Raw genomic sequence first — 14,920 nt, forward strand, 5'->3', positions numbered from 1 at the left:
TGTTTTCTTGAAGAAGATGAAAGGCAACTATTTATATACCTATTATTTATTTATTTTAATGGTTCAAATTCTTTCAAAAAAACAAGTATAGACAACACATATATTTGAGATTTCAAAGAGAGCAGTATATTTAGTAGGTTATAATAGAAAATTGAACTGCACATTTTGTAATAAAGAATTATATATTAAATATTTTTGCAGACAAAAATACTCGAATTTTAGAAATTTTGCATTCTATGCTCAACAACAATGAATGTGTAATACGATACTTACAAAATGTCAGTGTATGATCCAATGAATATAAAGTCTTTAAAAAAAGTTAGTTGAAGACACCTCTCAAAGGATTACTTGCCATTAAACCAAGTAAAGTACAAATCTGAAGAGCTATAGCTGCAAAAAAATTGCAATAGAATATGACGAGGAACTCCATTATTTCAACAAGAATAGACGAATTAATATTTATAGAAGATTAAATCAACCAGAAATTCTCATAAACTAAATGATTTCAAATTTAAGCTTTAAAGTTGTGTGTTTTAGTATATTTTGAATACCGTGAAACATATTGCTTGCAGATGAATCTCAGCTTAATAGCCATAAAAAAAACAAAAAAAAAACAAAAAAAACTAAAAAACACAGTAAACAGTAAATAGTGAATAGACCACAATAAAGCTCTTTTTTTTGGCATACGGGACAGTCATCGTGGAGAATGTAGGTGTGGTGTTGATTCCTTGTATATCACTAAATAGAGATGAAGTGTTGGCAGATTATATGCAGTACACATATCTTCAGATTATTCGAATAACTGGATGTACATAGTACCGAATTAATTGAATCCTTGATTAAGTCTCAAACCATAGTTACCTTAGAATATACTCAAGTATGGGTATAGAATCAGAAGCTTTGACGTACTTTGACGATAAAGTAATCAATGAATTCGAGGGTGTCGGAAGTGAAAGCTTAATACAGTTATTACAAGCTCCCGATCAAACAAGCCAAGATGCTGAAAATATCACATCACAAATTTTCACAGAGCTTCTTTTAGTGTATGAAGAAGAAAGGATATCACTAGAAGCTATCATACAGTTTTTATCTTTGGCAATTAATGATGAATTTACAGCTGTAATATTTTGTCAAGTATTCGACGTATTCCCATTGTCATTTTCTTTGCAAAAGCTTTTACTGGAAATTTATCAGCGTCAGAATATAATTAAGGCATCAACCTTTTCAAAAATGATAGGTTACGAGTCGATACTGAAACTGTCTATCGTTCCTACAGATACATTAATGAAGCAATTAAATACACACAAAAGAGATGAGTTTTATACGCAGAAGAAATATAATTTAATTCATGAAGAATCAGAAGGATACGCCAAATTAATGGTAGAACTTTACAATATTTTGAAATATAATGATACATCCTATCAAGTTGATTATGCTCTCCGCATAATTGAGGAATTAACTGGACATTATAATTTGGATCCAAATCGTACTCTTGATATTTTGATCGAAATATATAGTAATAACTTTGTTGGAAATCAAGACTTTGCTATCAATTTACTTAAAAAATCCCAATGGTGGCCGTCGAAAGAAAGTGATTGTTTTTCATCTATAGAACATCTTTCTCAAGGTGGTAACGAAACTGCTGCTAAGATTATTGGTTTGAGGATTCTGAAACAACCATTGGACAAAGACTTACCTGAAACCCTTAAAATCTTATTTGCTTGCTTAATTAAGGAAGGCTTTGTAAGTTTCGGGTCTATCTATAAGTATATAACACCTGGTGATGAAGAAATGAAGGCATTGGAGGCCGAATATAAAAAGAATTTGAATGAAAAAGTTTTTAAAGCAAGCGCTAGTGCACTTGCGTTAGCAGCTCCTTTACAGGAAGAGGAAGAGGAAGTAAATACTTCTAAAGACAAAAAGCCATCTTCGCAAGGCAATACAAAACAGAAAGAAGCCACCATTCAGTCAAAATTAAATTCTAACCTTAGATTCCAATTTTTGCGTGTGCTATTAGGTAATGGGTTGTATTGGCCTTCTATATACATCTTGACTGAATATCCATTTTTGGCATATATTGATGATGAAATTAGTGACTTGATAAACCGTCTATTCAACTCGATGCTTACACCATTGTATGATTCCATAAGGGTATTTTCTGACGAAGAATTGGATAAGTTGCAAACATCAAAGCAAGTTGCTTTTTCAAGACCATTTAACAATGTTCGTTATGAAGAATCTCCTTGTACAGAATTATTGAGTTTTAAGCCTACGATCAAAAGTTTCAGTCACAAACGCTTTCACTACTTTTATACAAATTGGAATAAAAAAATTCCTCAGATAAATAATCCTGATGACTTGTTTAAAGTTTCAAGAGAGTTTCTTAAATTCAATGGTGTAAACTTAGCTAAGGATTTAGAATTGTTTTCCAAAATATGTGAAATAGGGATTTGGGATTTGAATAAAAATCAAGAGAATGAAAATAGGAAAGCAGAGTGGCTTAATTATTTCAGAAATTTTATTTTTCAAGCAATGCCGTTGATAGAAGAAAATTCAATTATAATAGATAAGGCATATTCCATTTTATCTTTTTATGATTCTGAAGATCGCTTTAATTTATACAGTGAAATGCACCAGGTACTAGCGAAAAATAACCCATTAATTAAAATTGCCTATGGAAAGGCAGAGAAGTCTACAAAAGATGTTTTAAAAAGGTTGTCCAAAGAGAACGTGCGCCCCATGATGAGAAGACTTGCGAAGATCAGTTTTTCTAATCCATTACCTTGCTTTTTAACTATATTACAGCAAATTGAAAGTTATGATAACTTAAATACCTTAGTTGTCGAGACTGCGAGATATTTTAATAATTATGGGTGGGATACGTTAACTTTGGCAATTTTGATGAGGCTTACTGCAGCAGGAAGATCAAATATACAGGATGATGGGTTAAATGAACGTCAATGGATCCAATCATTGGCATCTTTTATTGGTAAGATATGCCATCGTTATCCTAATGCAATAGATTTGAAAACATTAGTAACGTTTTTATTGAAATCTCTTCACAATAAAGAGAACCTTGGCTTAATCGTCTTAAAAGAGATATTTATATCAATGGGGGGTATCCAAACAATCGCTGACTTAACCTTAAAACAAATTGACATGATTAATTGTGGTTCATCATTAGAAAAGGTGGTCTATAGAACGATCGATGATTTACGGTTCGAGAGGTTCAAATCTGGTCGCATCTTGGTCAAAACTCTCGTAGAGCTTGATGCCGTGAATGAATTATTAATCTTACTATGCCAGCTAGGTGACGACATGTTATTTAATTCTGATAATTCCCATTTGAAAGTATTAGCAAACAAGAGTGACGATCTAAGTACAGTCTTGCATCTATTCACCCAACTAATCAATTTTTTCGGAAATAGTGAAGATTTAGATAAATTATTATTGCCGGTTTCAGAATTTATTAAACAGTACCATGTACCACCGTCATTCGCCTTTGAAATTTGGAGACAGACTATCAGTAAAAACATCTTAGCAGCTGATTCAGATGATACTTTTACTCCTGTTATAAGTGATATTATGAATCAATGCTCTCAAATTTTACCTTCGAAAGTCTGGGATGATTTATCAACTGGCTTATATGCAACATTTTGGCAATTGTCGCTTTATGATATTAACTATTCCGAGGAGCTATATGAATCTGAATTAGAGAAGTTAAAATCTAATATAAACAGTATTAAAGATACTCTTTTAATTAATAAAAGAAGTAGTGAGGTCACAAGAGCAACTATAGATAGGTATAAGAAGGATTTAAAACAAAACGAGGACTTTGTTTTGGCAATTCCAGATGAAAGAGAGAGTCATTTGAAGCATTCTGAGTTATTTTCAAAAAGATTAAACAAAGAATCATCACATTGGTTCGCAATGAGTGGTGTTGAGAACATTAAGCTGCAAGTTCAATCATTTTTCCAATATTGTCTTCTTCCAAGAGCAATCCATTCATCATTCGATGCAGCATATTCAGCAAAGTTCTTATTTCAGTTGCATAAAGTAGAAACTACTAATTTTTCTATTATTCTTGCTCTAAATGAATTAATTAAAAGTAATCTTTTATTTGGTACATTGTTTACTTCCACTCCTGCTGAAGCAGAAAATCTTGGTTTGTTTTTTGCTGAATTACTTAAGAGATTACATGAATGGACAAACGAAAGCACGTTCAATAATGAAGCAAAAAATTACACTTTATTTTCAGAAGACTCTGAAGAATTAACTTATGATAAATTTCGTAAGTTGTTGTTCGAATATCATGATATTATTTTGAAAGATGTTGGACAAGCGTTGGAGGTCAAAGAATACATGTGTCGTCGTAATGCAATTACTTTTTTGAAATATCTCGTTGGTATTTATCCTAACGTAGAGGATCATTGTGAAAAGATCGTAAAATACCTCGAAAATATTTCCTTGAATGAGGACAGAGAGGATTTGAAATTGTCATCAAGTGCATTGATTGGACACGTGAAATCTAGATCAAAGGAATGGGTACCTTTGTGGGAATTTATTCCTATGGATGATCAAGAAAAGGAAGCACATGTTCAAAAACGAAATGCAATAAAAGAGAGTATTAAAAAATTGGAGCAAGAAAATAAGGATAGGATCAAGGAGAAAGAGCTTAAAGAGAAGCTTATGAGAGAAAAAGAGCTCTCAGAGAAAAGAAGCAATACAAGTACAATCAGCTATGATGAGTCGAAGTCTGCACCATCAAGGCCCGGTACCAGAACTTCTGATTCTGCCAAAACAAGATATGACTATTATTCAAAGTATGGAGAAAACAAAATTAAGAGTCAACCAAAAGTCGAGAATTCTATAGAATCACAAAAGGCAGCTAAACCAGAAGATGAACTAGTTGAAAAATCGAAGCAAGAAGAAAAGAAAGAAAATTCAAAACCTCTAGACTTGAAGGCTAGGATTAGAGAAGCAAAGAAAGAATTAAAGGAATCTAATAAATCTAACTCAACCCCGGTATCTAAGGAGGCTTCTCCGACTTCTTCTATTGAAATCGCTAACAATAAGGATCATACGAAAGGAACTATAACCGCAAGAAAACCAAACATGCCGAAAGGTCAACTGAATGCTAGACTAGCAGAAGAGAATAGACCTAAACAGCGTACTCCTCTTCCACCACAAGATGTGGCTGCTCAAAAGGACACACACAATGATTATAGATACAATGAAAAAAATCAACAATTTGGAGGCAGAAGATACAATGAAAATTATAATTCAAATAGATACAATCAAAGATCGTACACTCCAAGTGGTCAACAAAATAAGCTGCAACAGAAGAGACCTATTCCTCCACCTCCATCTAGGGGTCCTTCTAGACCTATTCCTCCACCTCCTCCACCGCCTGTTAATCTCAAACCAACCAGTGATAACCAACATAAGCATGATAACCAAGGGAGCAGAAACGCAGGTAGATATGATTCCAAAAGAAAACATGATACGTATAATAGCGGTGGAAGAGGATACGATAAGAAACCAAGGTACTAATTAACTGTACATAATTTATAATAAATGACATTATATTATATTATATATTACACTATTTTACATCCGCCGTATTAGAGGCAGTTTGACCAGCCTGGATCGATTTTAATTCTTCGTCTATCAAATCATCTAGTTCAAAGTCGTCATCATTACTATCCAATGCATGTAGTCTCTTTGTAGGCATATCAGATTCATCATTATCAGGAAACACCCTCTTATCGTGCATATTGCCACTTGAGTTCTTTTCTTCCAGATCAAGACTTTCTAAAAAGCTTTCAATTTTCTTTAAGTGTGATTCATGCCACTTTAAATGCCTTTGAAGATCATAATCACGACTAAACATTCTATCACAATTCTTTTTCGGGCATGGAAGCTTTCTTTTCAGATAATTATTCAGAATAAGATCCACAATAGATGCTTTTCCAGATTCCAAAGTCAAGTTTAACGAATTTAATGATTTGTGCGAAGCATGCATGCCATTAGACAAACGATCATTCTCTTCATTCTCTTCATCTGACGATGGTACCTCTACAAACCCCTTTGATTGTAAGCCTTCTAAAGTATTAAAACCATTATGAGCCAAGTCCTTCTCATTCAAAAGTTTATCTAACTGTTCTCGTTCGCTTGGTTTTAATAAATCATCAGGAAGATTTCTGTCATGATAGGTGTTGTAATGATCTATTAAATCAGCTTTTTTCACAAATTTTCCAATATTACAATAATTACAATTCCATAATTTGACCATCTTTTCTTCGTCGTGGATATTCATATGTGACCGAAGCCCTTTTTTGCCTACACAACCCTTGCCACATATAGGACACTTTATCTTTGGATGCTCTGTTTTTATATGCAATTGTAGAGCCGACCATGTCATGAAATTTCCAAAACAGCCTTGATGGTCACATTGATAAGCCGGTGAATCACTGTGATATTTTATGTTGTGTTGTGCCAATCTATATGGCCTGTTAAATGACTTGTTACATTTGCTGCACGTCAATTTTTTTTCATGTACAGATAGCGTATGATGTCTTAATGACTGGTGCTTATAAAATGACTCATTACAACCCTCAAATGTGCATGCGAATGATTTCGTATGGGTTATTTCGTGTCTCTTAAGATGCTGTAAGGTATTTACACCTTTGCCGCATTTTGCACACTGGAACGGTTTGCTTTCTTGATCTTCATGGGAAAGCAAATGTGCCTGCAAATGTGATTTCCTTAAAAAAGACTTATCACAGCCCGTTTCCGAGCATTTAAATGGCCTTTCGTTAGTATGTGATCTTTTATGTTGTTCTAATAGTGATGGTTTAGAATACGCTTTCTCGCAGCCTGGTTCGTCACAAATATAATTTTTAGGTCGAGCTGAAGATGAAGACGCCCTTGAAGATACGGACGCCGTCTCGGATGATTCCATAGTTCAATTTGATCTTTCTAGCAAACCTCTAAATATAGTGTTAGCGTTAAGATATTTTAGTTTTTTATCTAGAAGAAAAATATATCTGAGCCGCAATTTGTTCCATCGTACATTTTTTTTTAATTTCATTCCGAATTAAATGGATATCATACTCGATAATCAAGACCTGTGAATCAACATACTATATTAATGGTAAAAGAAAATAGAAATAATTGTTAAGTTTATATTTGATGTGTCAGATAAAAAGTAATTTAGATGATTGCAGATTATATTGAACAAAAAGATTGTACAGTGTTAAGCTTCGTTCCTCATGGCCCAATGGTCAAGGCGTCTGGCTACGATTTCGTATCCACTTCTCGGTTGGAACCAGAAGATTCCAGGTTCGACTCCTGGTGGGGAAGCTTACTTTTTTAATTTTTTAAATGACCACCAACATGGTTTAACACATTATTACAAGTATCATTTATGTCTGCAACACATATATACATAAATAAGTACTTCTTCTAACTTTAACCTATTTTTTCTTGTAAATTATCGAAAAAAATAGGCATTGTTAATGTTGAGATCCATTTTGCAAAAATAATTTCAAGTGGGGCACTCCCGCATTGAATTTTACAGCAATCTATGAAATCCTTCTGGAATTGAATTTCAAACGGTACATAAATCTTCTTCTTTATACTCCCAGTAAATAGGTAAGTAATGTCCGGACGTCCAATTATACTCCGGTTATCGAATACTGGAGAACCAGTCAATAACACTGCTGTAAAGAATGGAGTATTGATATTACCAAGTGCTGCACTCCCCAAAGATTACAAGAAGGGTGATGTTTTGTTTAATTTACACCTTACATTGAATGCAGCTTCAGCTGTGTCTAATAATGGAACAATTTTCACGAATGTTCCTCGGGAATATTCAACAGAATTCGATAGAAATAAATTCTATGAATATCCCCTTGATACTTCTTTCCATAGGGATATCTTAGTGAACATCGCAATTTTGAAGCCGGGAAGTTACTGTTACTATATTTGCTACGAGGATAAAGAACAAAGAAAACAAACAACAGAAAAGTTTTATTTCGTTGTGCCACCTAATTTGACTATTGGAGATGAATATGTTCCCTTTAACAATATAAACATTCAGTCGGTTATTTCAAAGTGGATTGGACCCTTAGACAAGTGGGATTCAATATTTGAGGATATTTCGAAGAAGGGTTATAATATGATCCACTTTACTCCATTGCAAGAGAGGGGTATTTCAAACTCTCCATATTCTATCTATGATCAATTAAAATTCGACCCTAACTTATTCAAAAGCAATGATGATGCTACTAAATTTTTGAAGGAATTATTGGCAAAAAATAATTTGTTGTCTTTGACTGATGTTGTGTTAAACCACACTGCTGATAACTCTGAGTGGATTAGAGAATATCCTGATGCAGGTTACAACATAGAAAACTCTCCTCATTTGCAATCAGCTATTGAGTTAGACGAAAAGTTACTCGAATTCTCTGATAAATTAGATGAATTTGGTTTACCAAAAGATATCAAAACACAGGAAGACTTGAATGCAATTGCTGATGGAATTGTAAATCATGTTGTAAATCCCTTAAAATTATGGCAATATTATGTTTTTGATAAACAAGAAACCATTGAGGCTCTTGAAAACGCTTACGGAAACGGGAATTCAAATATTTCCCCGGGCGAAATTCCTTCTGAGATTGATTCAAACAGTATCAAGCAATTGGCAAAGTTCGTTGTAGAGACGTGTAATACCAGAGGTAAAGTAATTTTAGAAGATAGATTTGGTAACAAATTAGACTCAACTAAGTTTTTGGCTGTATTGCTTGCTTTGCCTTCCAATGATGCCAGCTTTGAGACAATTTCCAGTAAGGCTGTTTCAATTATCGATGAAATCAACGTGGACTTGTATGCTACTTACGACGATGATGTCAAGTCAATTAAAAACCAATTAAAAGATAGAATTAGATACATTAGAATTGATGATAATGGTCCAAAGTTAGGACCAGTATCAAAAGAGAATCCGTTGACGGAACCATATTTTACAAGATTTAAGGCAACAGATGGAAAGCAATGGGCATTGGCAAATAATGGTTGGATTTGGGGAGGAAACCCATTACAAGATTTTGCTTCAAGCGAATCTAAGGCTTACTTGAGAAGAGAAGTTGTGATTTGGGGTGATTGTGTTAAGTTGAGGTTTGGAAGTAAAGAAGAAGACTCACCGCATTTATGGAAGCGTATGATCCAGTACACAAAAGAATGCGCATCTGTATTTGATGGGTTTAGGATTGATAATTGCCACTCCACACCATTGCATGTGGGTGAAAAGTTATTAGATGTGGCTAGAAGTGTTAATCCGGATCTATACGTTGTAGCTGAATTATTTAGTGGATCTGAAGAGATGGATAAAGTCTTTGTAGAAAGACTAGGTATCAACAGTCTTATCAGAGAAGCTATGCAAGCATGGAGTGTTTCTGAATTATCGACATTGGTACACAAACACGGGGGGCGTCCAATTGGATCCTTGACTTGGTTACCGTTAGACGAATTCGCTTATCCAGCATCTTCAGAGCCAGAGAAAGATAAATATGGTGATTCATATTCTGAATTAGAAATTCCAAAGGCTTTAACTTCGCTGGCTCCACATGCTCTTTTCATGGACTGCACTCATGACAATGAAATGCCCGCTCAAAAGAGAACTGTTGAGGACACATTACCAACTGCTGCATTAGTTGCATTCTGCTCTTCGGCAATTGGGTCTGTTTTTGGTTTTGATGAATGTTATCCAGAATTGCTCAATGTTGTTTCTGAGAAACGTACTTATACATATGGAGAAAACGGTATCGGTAGTATAAAGCAAAAATTACATGCAATTAGAAGGTCACTCGCTACCGAAAGTGAGGATATCCTGAGAGATCATGAAATGTATATTCACCATGAAGGTCAATATATTACTATTCAAAGACATAACTCCAGAACAGGTAAGGGTTGGTTTTTAATAGCAAGAACAAAGTTTCATGATAACTCCGACCACCAGATTTTGTCGCCTTCAATATTAGGAGGAACAAAGGTAAAGAATGAGTTTGCATATACTCTAAAAAAGATTAATGATTATCAAGAAGACGAGGAAAAATTGACCGGTATACCTGTTGCATTAGAAGAGGTTCCAGCACCAAAAATAGAATACAACGATGGGGATTCTACGATTCATGTAAATGAAAGTTTTATTCCGGGATCTATCGCTGTATTTTCAACTGAAATCCCAAAGGTAGATGTTTCGTTAGATACTTTCGTGAGAGAAGGAGCCGTGGAAGCTTCATTAGATCTTGACTTATACGACTTGAATGCTTTAATGTATCGCGCAGAACCAGAAGAGCGGGATGCGAGCGATGGAAGTGATGGCGTCTATAGCATTCCTAAACATGGCAGCTTAATCTATTCCGGTTTCGAAGGTTGGATTTCCGTATTAAAGAACGTTATATGGCAAAATGATCTTGCCCATCCACTTTGTGATCACCTTAGAGAAGGCAAATGGCCACTCGACTATGTTGTCAATAGATTGAATAAATATTCAAAAGACTCTAAATCGTTGCAAAAATTTCAAAATTGGTTATCTAGCAGAATTGACGCTATCAGAATTGTTCCTTATTTCTTAAGACCACACTATTTTGCCTTAATCATCGGTGTTGCCTATGAAGCGTGCAGATTTAGAATTTTGAGATTATTCCCCAAGGAAATTCAAGATGGTACGAACTTTGTACAGAGTTTGGCATTAACTTCAGTACAGATGGTAGCGAAAATGAAAAAGACTTCTTTGAAGAGTAAAGAACAAGTTCCTTGTATAGCTGCCGGATTACCACATTTCAGTAACGATTACATGAGGTGTTGGGGTAGAGATGTATTTATTTCATTCAGAGGATTACTATTAGTCCCTGGTAGATATGAAGATGCGAAGCAGCATATATTAGGATTTGCCCAGACTTTGAAACATGGCTTAATTCCAAATCTTTTAGACGCAGGAAGAAATCCACGTTACAATGCTAGAGATGCAGCTTGGTTTTTTATCCAGGCAATCCAAGATTATGTAACTCATGTCCCTAATGGAACTAGTATCTTAGACGAAAAAGTTGCAAGAAGGTTTCCATTAGATGATACGTATATTCCTTATGATGACGAAAAAGCTTTTAGTTATGAAACCTCAATTAGAGATATTATATTCGAAATCTTACAACGTCATGCAAAAGGCATCAAATACCGTGAAGCGAATGCTGGACCAAACTTAGATTCTCAAATGTCAGATGAAGGGTTTAATGTTGAGGTGCACATTGATTGGAAAACAGGACTAGTTCATGGTGGTTCTCAATCGAATTGTGGTACATGGATGGACAAAATGGGTGAAAGCGAAAAGGCAGGTTCTAAGGGTGTTCCAGGGACCCCAAGGGATGGAGCCGCGGTTGAACTTCAAGGATTATTAAAGAGTGCTCTCAGGTTCGTTAATACCTTGCATAAGGAGAACTTATTCGAGTATACTGAGGTCGAACGTGAAGATGAAACCACAATTTCGTTAGAGGACTGGGAAGAGCTTCTTATGAATAATTTTGAAAAGTGCTTCTATGTTCCTGAAGATCCAAGTGACGACAGCGAATACGAGATCGATTCGCTGGTAGTTAATAGAAGGGGTATATACAAAGATTTATACAAGAGTGGTAAGCCTTATGAAGATTATCAATTGAGGGCAAACTTTCCAATTGCAATGGTTGTTGCACCTGAATTATTCACTCCTTCAAAGGCATTGCATGCTATTTGTGTTGCTGACAAGGTCATTAGAGGCCCCGTTGGTATGAGAACTTTAGACCCATCTGACTGGAACTACAGACCTAACTATAATAACGGTGAGGATAGCGAGGACTTCGCCACTTCCAAGGGAAGAAATTACCATCAAGGCCCCGAGTGGGTTTGGTGTATGGGTTACTTCTTGCGTGCATTCCTATTATTTCATTATGTGAATTCGAATGAGTACAAGGAAGGAAAGGATCCTTCAATAGGTATTTTAACTGCTCTCAATGAGAGACTCCAAGGTCATATGAAATGGATCAGAGAGAGCGAATGGTCTGGGTTAACTGAATTAACCAATAAAGACGGCGCACTTTGTCCAGATTCCAGTCCTACCCAGGCTTGGAGTTCATCGTGTCTTTTGGATCTTTACTTTGACTTGTGGAACGACCAAGAATATCCTTGATCGGGTTGTTTTTCTCTCGGGGCCCGCATATCGGGCACATCCCGAGATGTTCAAGTTTTCGGAACATCTCCGAAAACATTTTCAAAATAAAATTCCTCAGACATTCTTATCAAACCGCCTTTAGATATAATTTTATTACATTTGATAAGTGCATACGCAAGTTCGGAAGAACTTGCAATCTGGTGCTCTTGTTTGTTTCCTGCTTTTTTTGTTCTTCTTTTTTCCATTCTTCTTTTTCAATTCTTACTATACTTTAAAAATTTAGCCTTATAAAAGATAATATCGTATATCACGAAAATACACATGTTTTACAGAATCTACTTAATCCTAGACGTATAAATCAGACTTTAGCATCATCCTATCTAATGATAGCACGCTTTTGCAGCAATTTAGATTGCGACATTTCGCCTAGAATGTCGTATCGTCAACAATTTCGCTGCGACACCATAACGGCTATTAAACCGGGTATCCGTAGTTTTGTCTATGATTCTTTCTAATCATTATATAATCTCCAACGATTCATATATTCTCCACCACATAACATAAACACTATATACTCCATTTATTGGTCTCTATGTACAAACGAAATCCAGAAACAAAACTTACCGCTATCAACTTGTAGGACATTGTAGGGTCGATTCGATTGCAAATGAACAATTATGTTGAAATTCAATAGTATATTTTCTAACACTCATAGCAAATAACTGCAATACCCGTAGACCCACTAATAACCTTATTGCAAAACAATGGTGAAATGACTTTACATTCGTGTCATTATTAAGAATAGCACCTAAAATACCGATTACAAGGGATTCGAATCCCAGTGCGAAGCAATTCCCCACTGCGCACTTTTGCCATAAACGGGAGTGGAAAACCGTATCGCTTTGTACTTAAATAGATTCCAAATGCCCTCTTTTTAAGATTGTAAAATTTATAGATAACATCTTTACCAAAATGATTTCTAGATCAATCAGATTAAGGGCTAACAAGCAATTATTACAACGTACCAAGGTAGAATTGAAAAATTTCAAGTCTACCATCAGCTTGACTAGTACCGCTACGGATTACCCCACAAATCACTATGACGCGAAGGAGCCATATTTGACGCCAACCTTTATTAATAATAAATTTATCAAGTCAGATTCACAAACATGGTTTGACATTCACGATCCTGCAACAAACAAGGTGATCCTGAAGGTTCCACAGTCTACAAGTGAGGAATTAGAGGAAGCAATCGCATCTGCACAATCGGCGTTTGAAGAATGGAAGGACTATTCCATTATCAAGAGACAGTCGATTGCATTTCGGTTTGTTGAGTTGTTGAAGAAGAACCAGAAGAGAATTGCAGCTATTATTGTATCGGAGCAAGGAAAAACGTTCCCAGACGCCATGGGAGATGTTTTGAGAGGATTGCAGGTGGCTGAAGCCGCCTGTAATATTCCCAACGATATGATGGCTCTGTCATTGGAAGTTGCCAAAGATATGGAAACAAAGATGGTGAGAGAGCCACTAGGAGTTGTTGGATCGATTTGTCCATTCAATTTCCCTGCAATGGTCCCTTTGTGGTCATTACCATTGGTATTGGTCACCGGAAACACCGCTGTCATCAAGCCATCTGAAAGAGTCCCAGGAGCAGCAATGATCTTGGCCGAGTTATGCGCGGAGGCAGGCGTTCCTCCTGGAGTTGTCAACATGGTCCACGGTAAGCATGATACAGTAAACAAGATCATCGAAGACCCTAGAATTAAAGCCATCACATTTGTTGGTGGAGATAAGGCTGGTAAATATATACATGAGAAGGGTACCAAGTTAGGAAAGAGAGTTCAGGCCAACTTAGGAGCAAAGAATCATTTGATTGTGTTGCCAGATGCAGACAAGAATCAATTCGTCAATGCTGTAAGCGGAGCATCGTTTGGTGCTGCGGGCCAAAGATGCATGGCAATCTCAGTTTTAGTTACTGTCGGCAAGGAAACAGCTGCATGGGTAGAAGATGTGGCCAGAGATGCTGCTAAATTAAAGGTTGGAAGTGGGTTTGATTCTACTTCAGATTTGGGTCCATTGATTAATCCCGAATCTTTAACCAAGGCTAAGGAAATAATTGAAGACTCCATCAAACAAGGAGCCAAAATTATCCTCGATGGTAGAAACTTTAAACACGAAGATTCGAAGTTCCATAAGGGTAATTTCTTGGGCCCAACCATTTTAACCAACGTCAAGCCTGGCATTAGAGCTTATGATGAAGAAATTTTTGCCCCTGTCTTATCAGTTGTTAATGTTGATACTTTTGACGAAGCTATAAGCTTGGTAAATGCCAACAAGTACGGTAATGGAGTCTCGCTTTTCACAACGTCAGGACCATCTGCACAAAAATTCACCAAAAATATTGCTTGCGGTCAAGTTGGTGTCAATGTCCCAATCCCAGTTCCATTACCAATGTTCTCCTTCACAGGTAATAAGGGCTCATTTTTAGGTGATTTGAACTTCTACGGAAAGGCAGGAATCACGTTCTTGACTCAACCAAAAACGATCACAAGCTTGTGGAGAACCACCGCATTCGAGGATGTGTTGAAGCCTTCAACTTCAATGCCAACTCATGATTAAAATTTTTATATATCTACATAATAATATACATATATTATGAAACCTAGCAGTCAACATCTAGACTATGTAAGCCAAAAAAAAAGTATCTCATTAAAAATG

General features: G+C 35.8%; 4 protein-coding genes across 4 annotated transcripts; 3 read left to right on the forward strand and 1 right to left on the reverse strand.

Moving 5' to 3' along the window:
• Positions 1-879: 879 nt before the first annotated feature.
• AC631_05414 (uncharacterized protein) lies at positions 880-5,553 on the forward strand (the record flags this gene model as incomplete). The annotated part of the gene is made up of 1 exon (XM_015614243.1): positions 880-5,553. The coding sequence occupies one exon, from the start codon at positions 880-882 to the stop codon at positions 5,551-5,553; it is 4,674 nt and encodes a 1,557-aa protein (XP_015464926.1).
• A 52-nt stretch (positions 5,554-5,605) lies between these two features.
• PZF1 (Pzf1p) lies at positions 5,606-6,964 on the reverse strand (the record flags this gene model as incomplete). Its single annotated transcript, XM_015614244.1, has 1 exon — positions 5,606-6,964. The coding sequence occupies one exon, from the start codon at positions 6,962-6,964 to the stop codon at positions 5,606-5,608; it is 1,359 nt and encodes a 452-aa protein (XP_015464927.1).
• A 699-nt stretch (positions 6,965-7,663) lies between these two features.
• Positions 7,664-12,220, forward strand: GDB1 (bifunctional 4-alpha-glucanotransferase/amylo-alpha-1,6-glucosidase; the record flags this gene model as incomplete). The annotated part of the gene is made up of 1 exon (XM_015614245.1): positions 7,664-12,220. One exon carries the CDS (start codon positions 7,664-7,666, stop codon positions 12,218-12,220), a length of 4,557 nt encoding a protein of 1,518 aa, XP_015464928.1.
• A 954-nt stretch (positions 12,221-13,174) lies between these two features.
• Positions 13,175-14,821, forward strand: ALD6 (Ald6p; the record flags this gene model as incomplete). The annotated part of the gene is made up of 1 exon (XM_015614246.1): positions 13,175-14,821. The coding sequence occupies one exon, from the start codon at positions 13,175-13,177 to the stop codon at positions 14,819-14,821; it is 1,647 nt and encodes a 548-aa protein (XP_015464929.1).
• Positions 14,822-14,920: the final 99 nt, after the last annotated feature.

This window comes from Debaryomyces fabryi, assembly GCF_001447935.2.
Source record: "Debaryomyces fabryi strain CBS 789 chromosome Unknown contig00205, whole genome shotgun sequence".
In the NCBI taxonomy this organism is placed as follows: domain Eukaryota; kingdom Fungi; phylum Ascomycota; class Pichiomycetes; order Serinales; family Debaryomycetaceae; genus Debaryomyces; species Debaryomyces fabryi.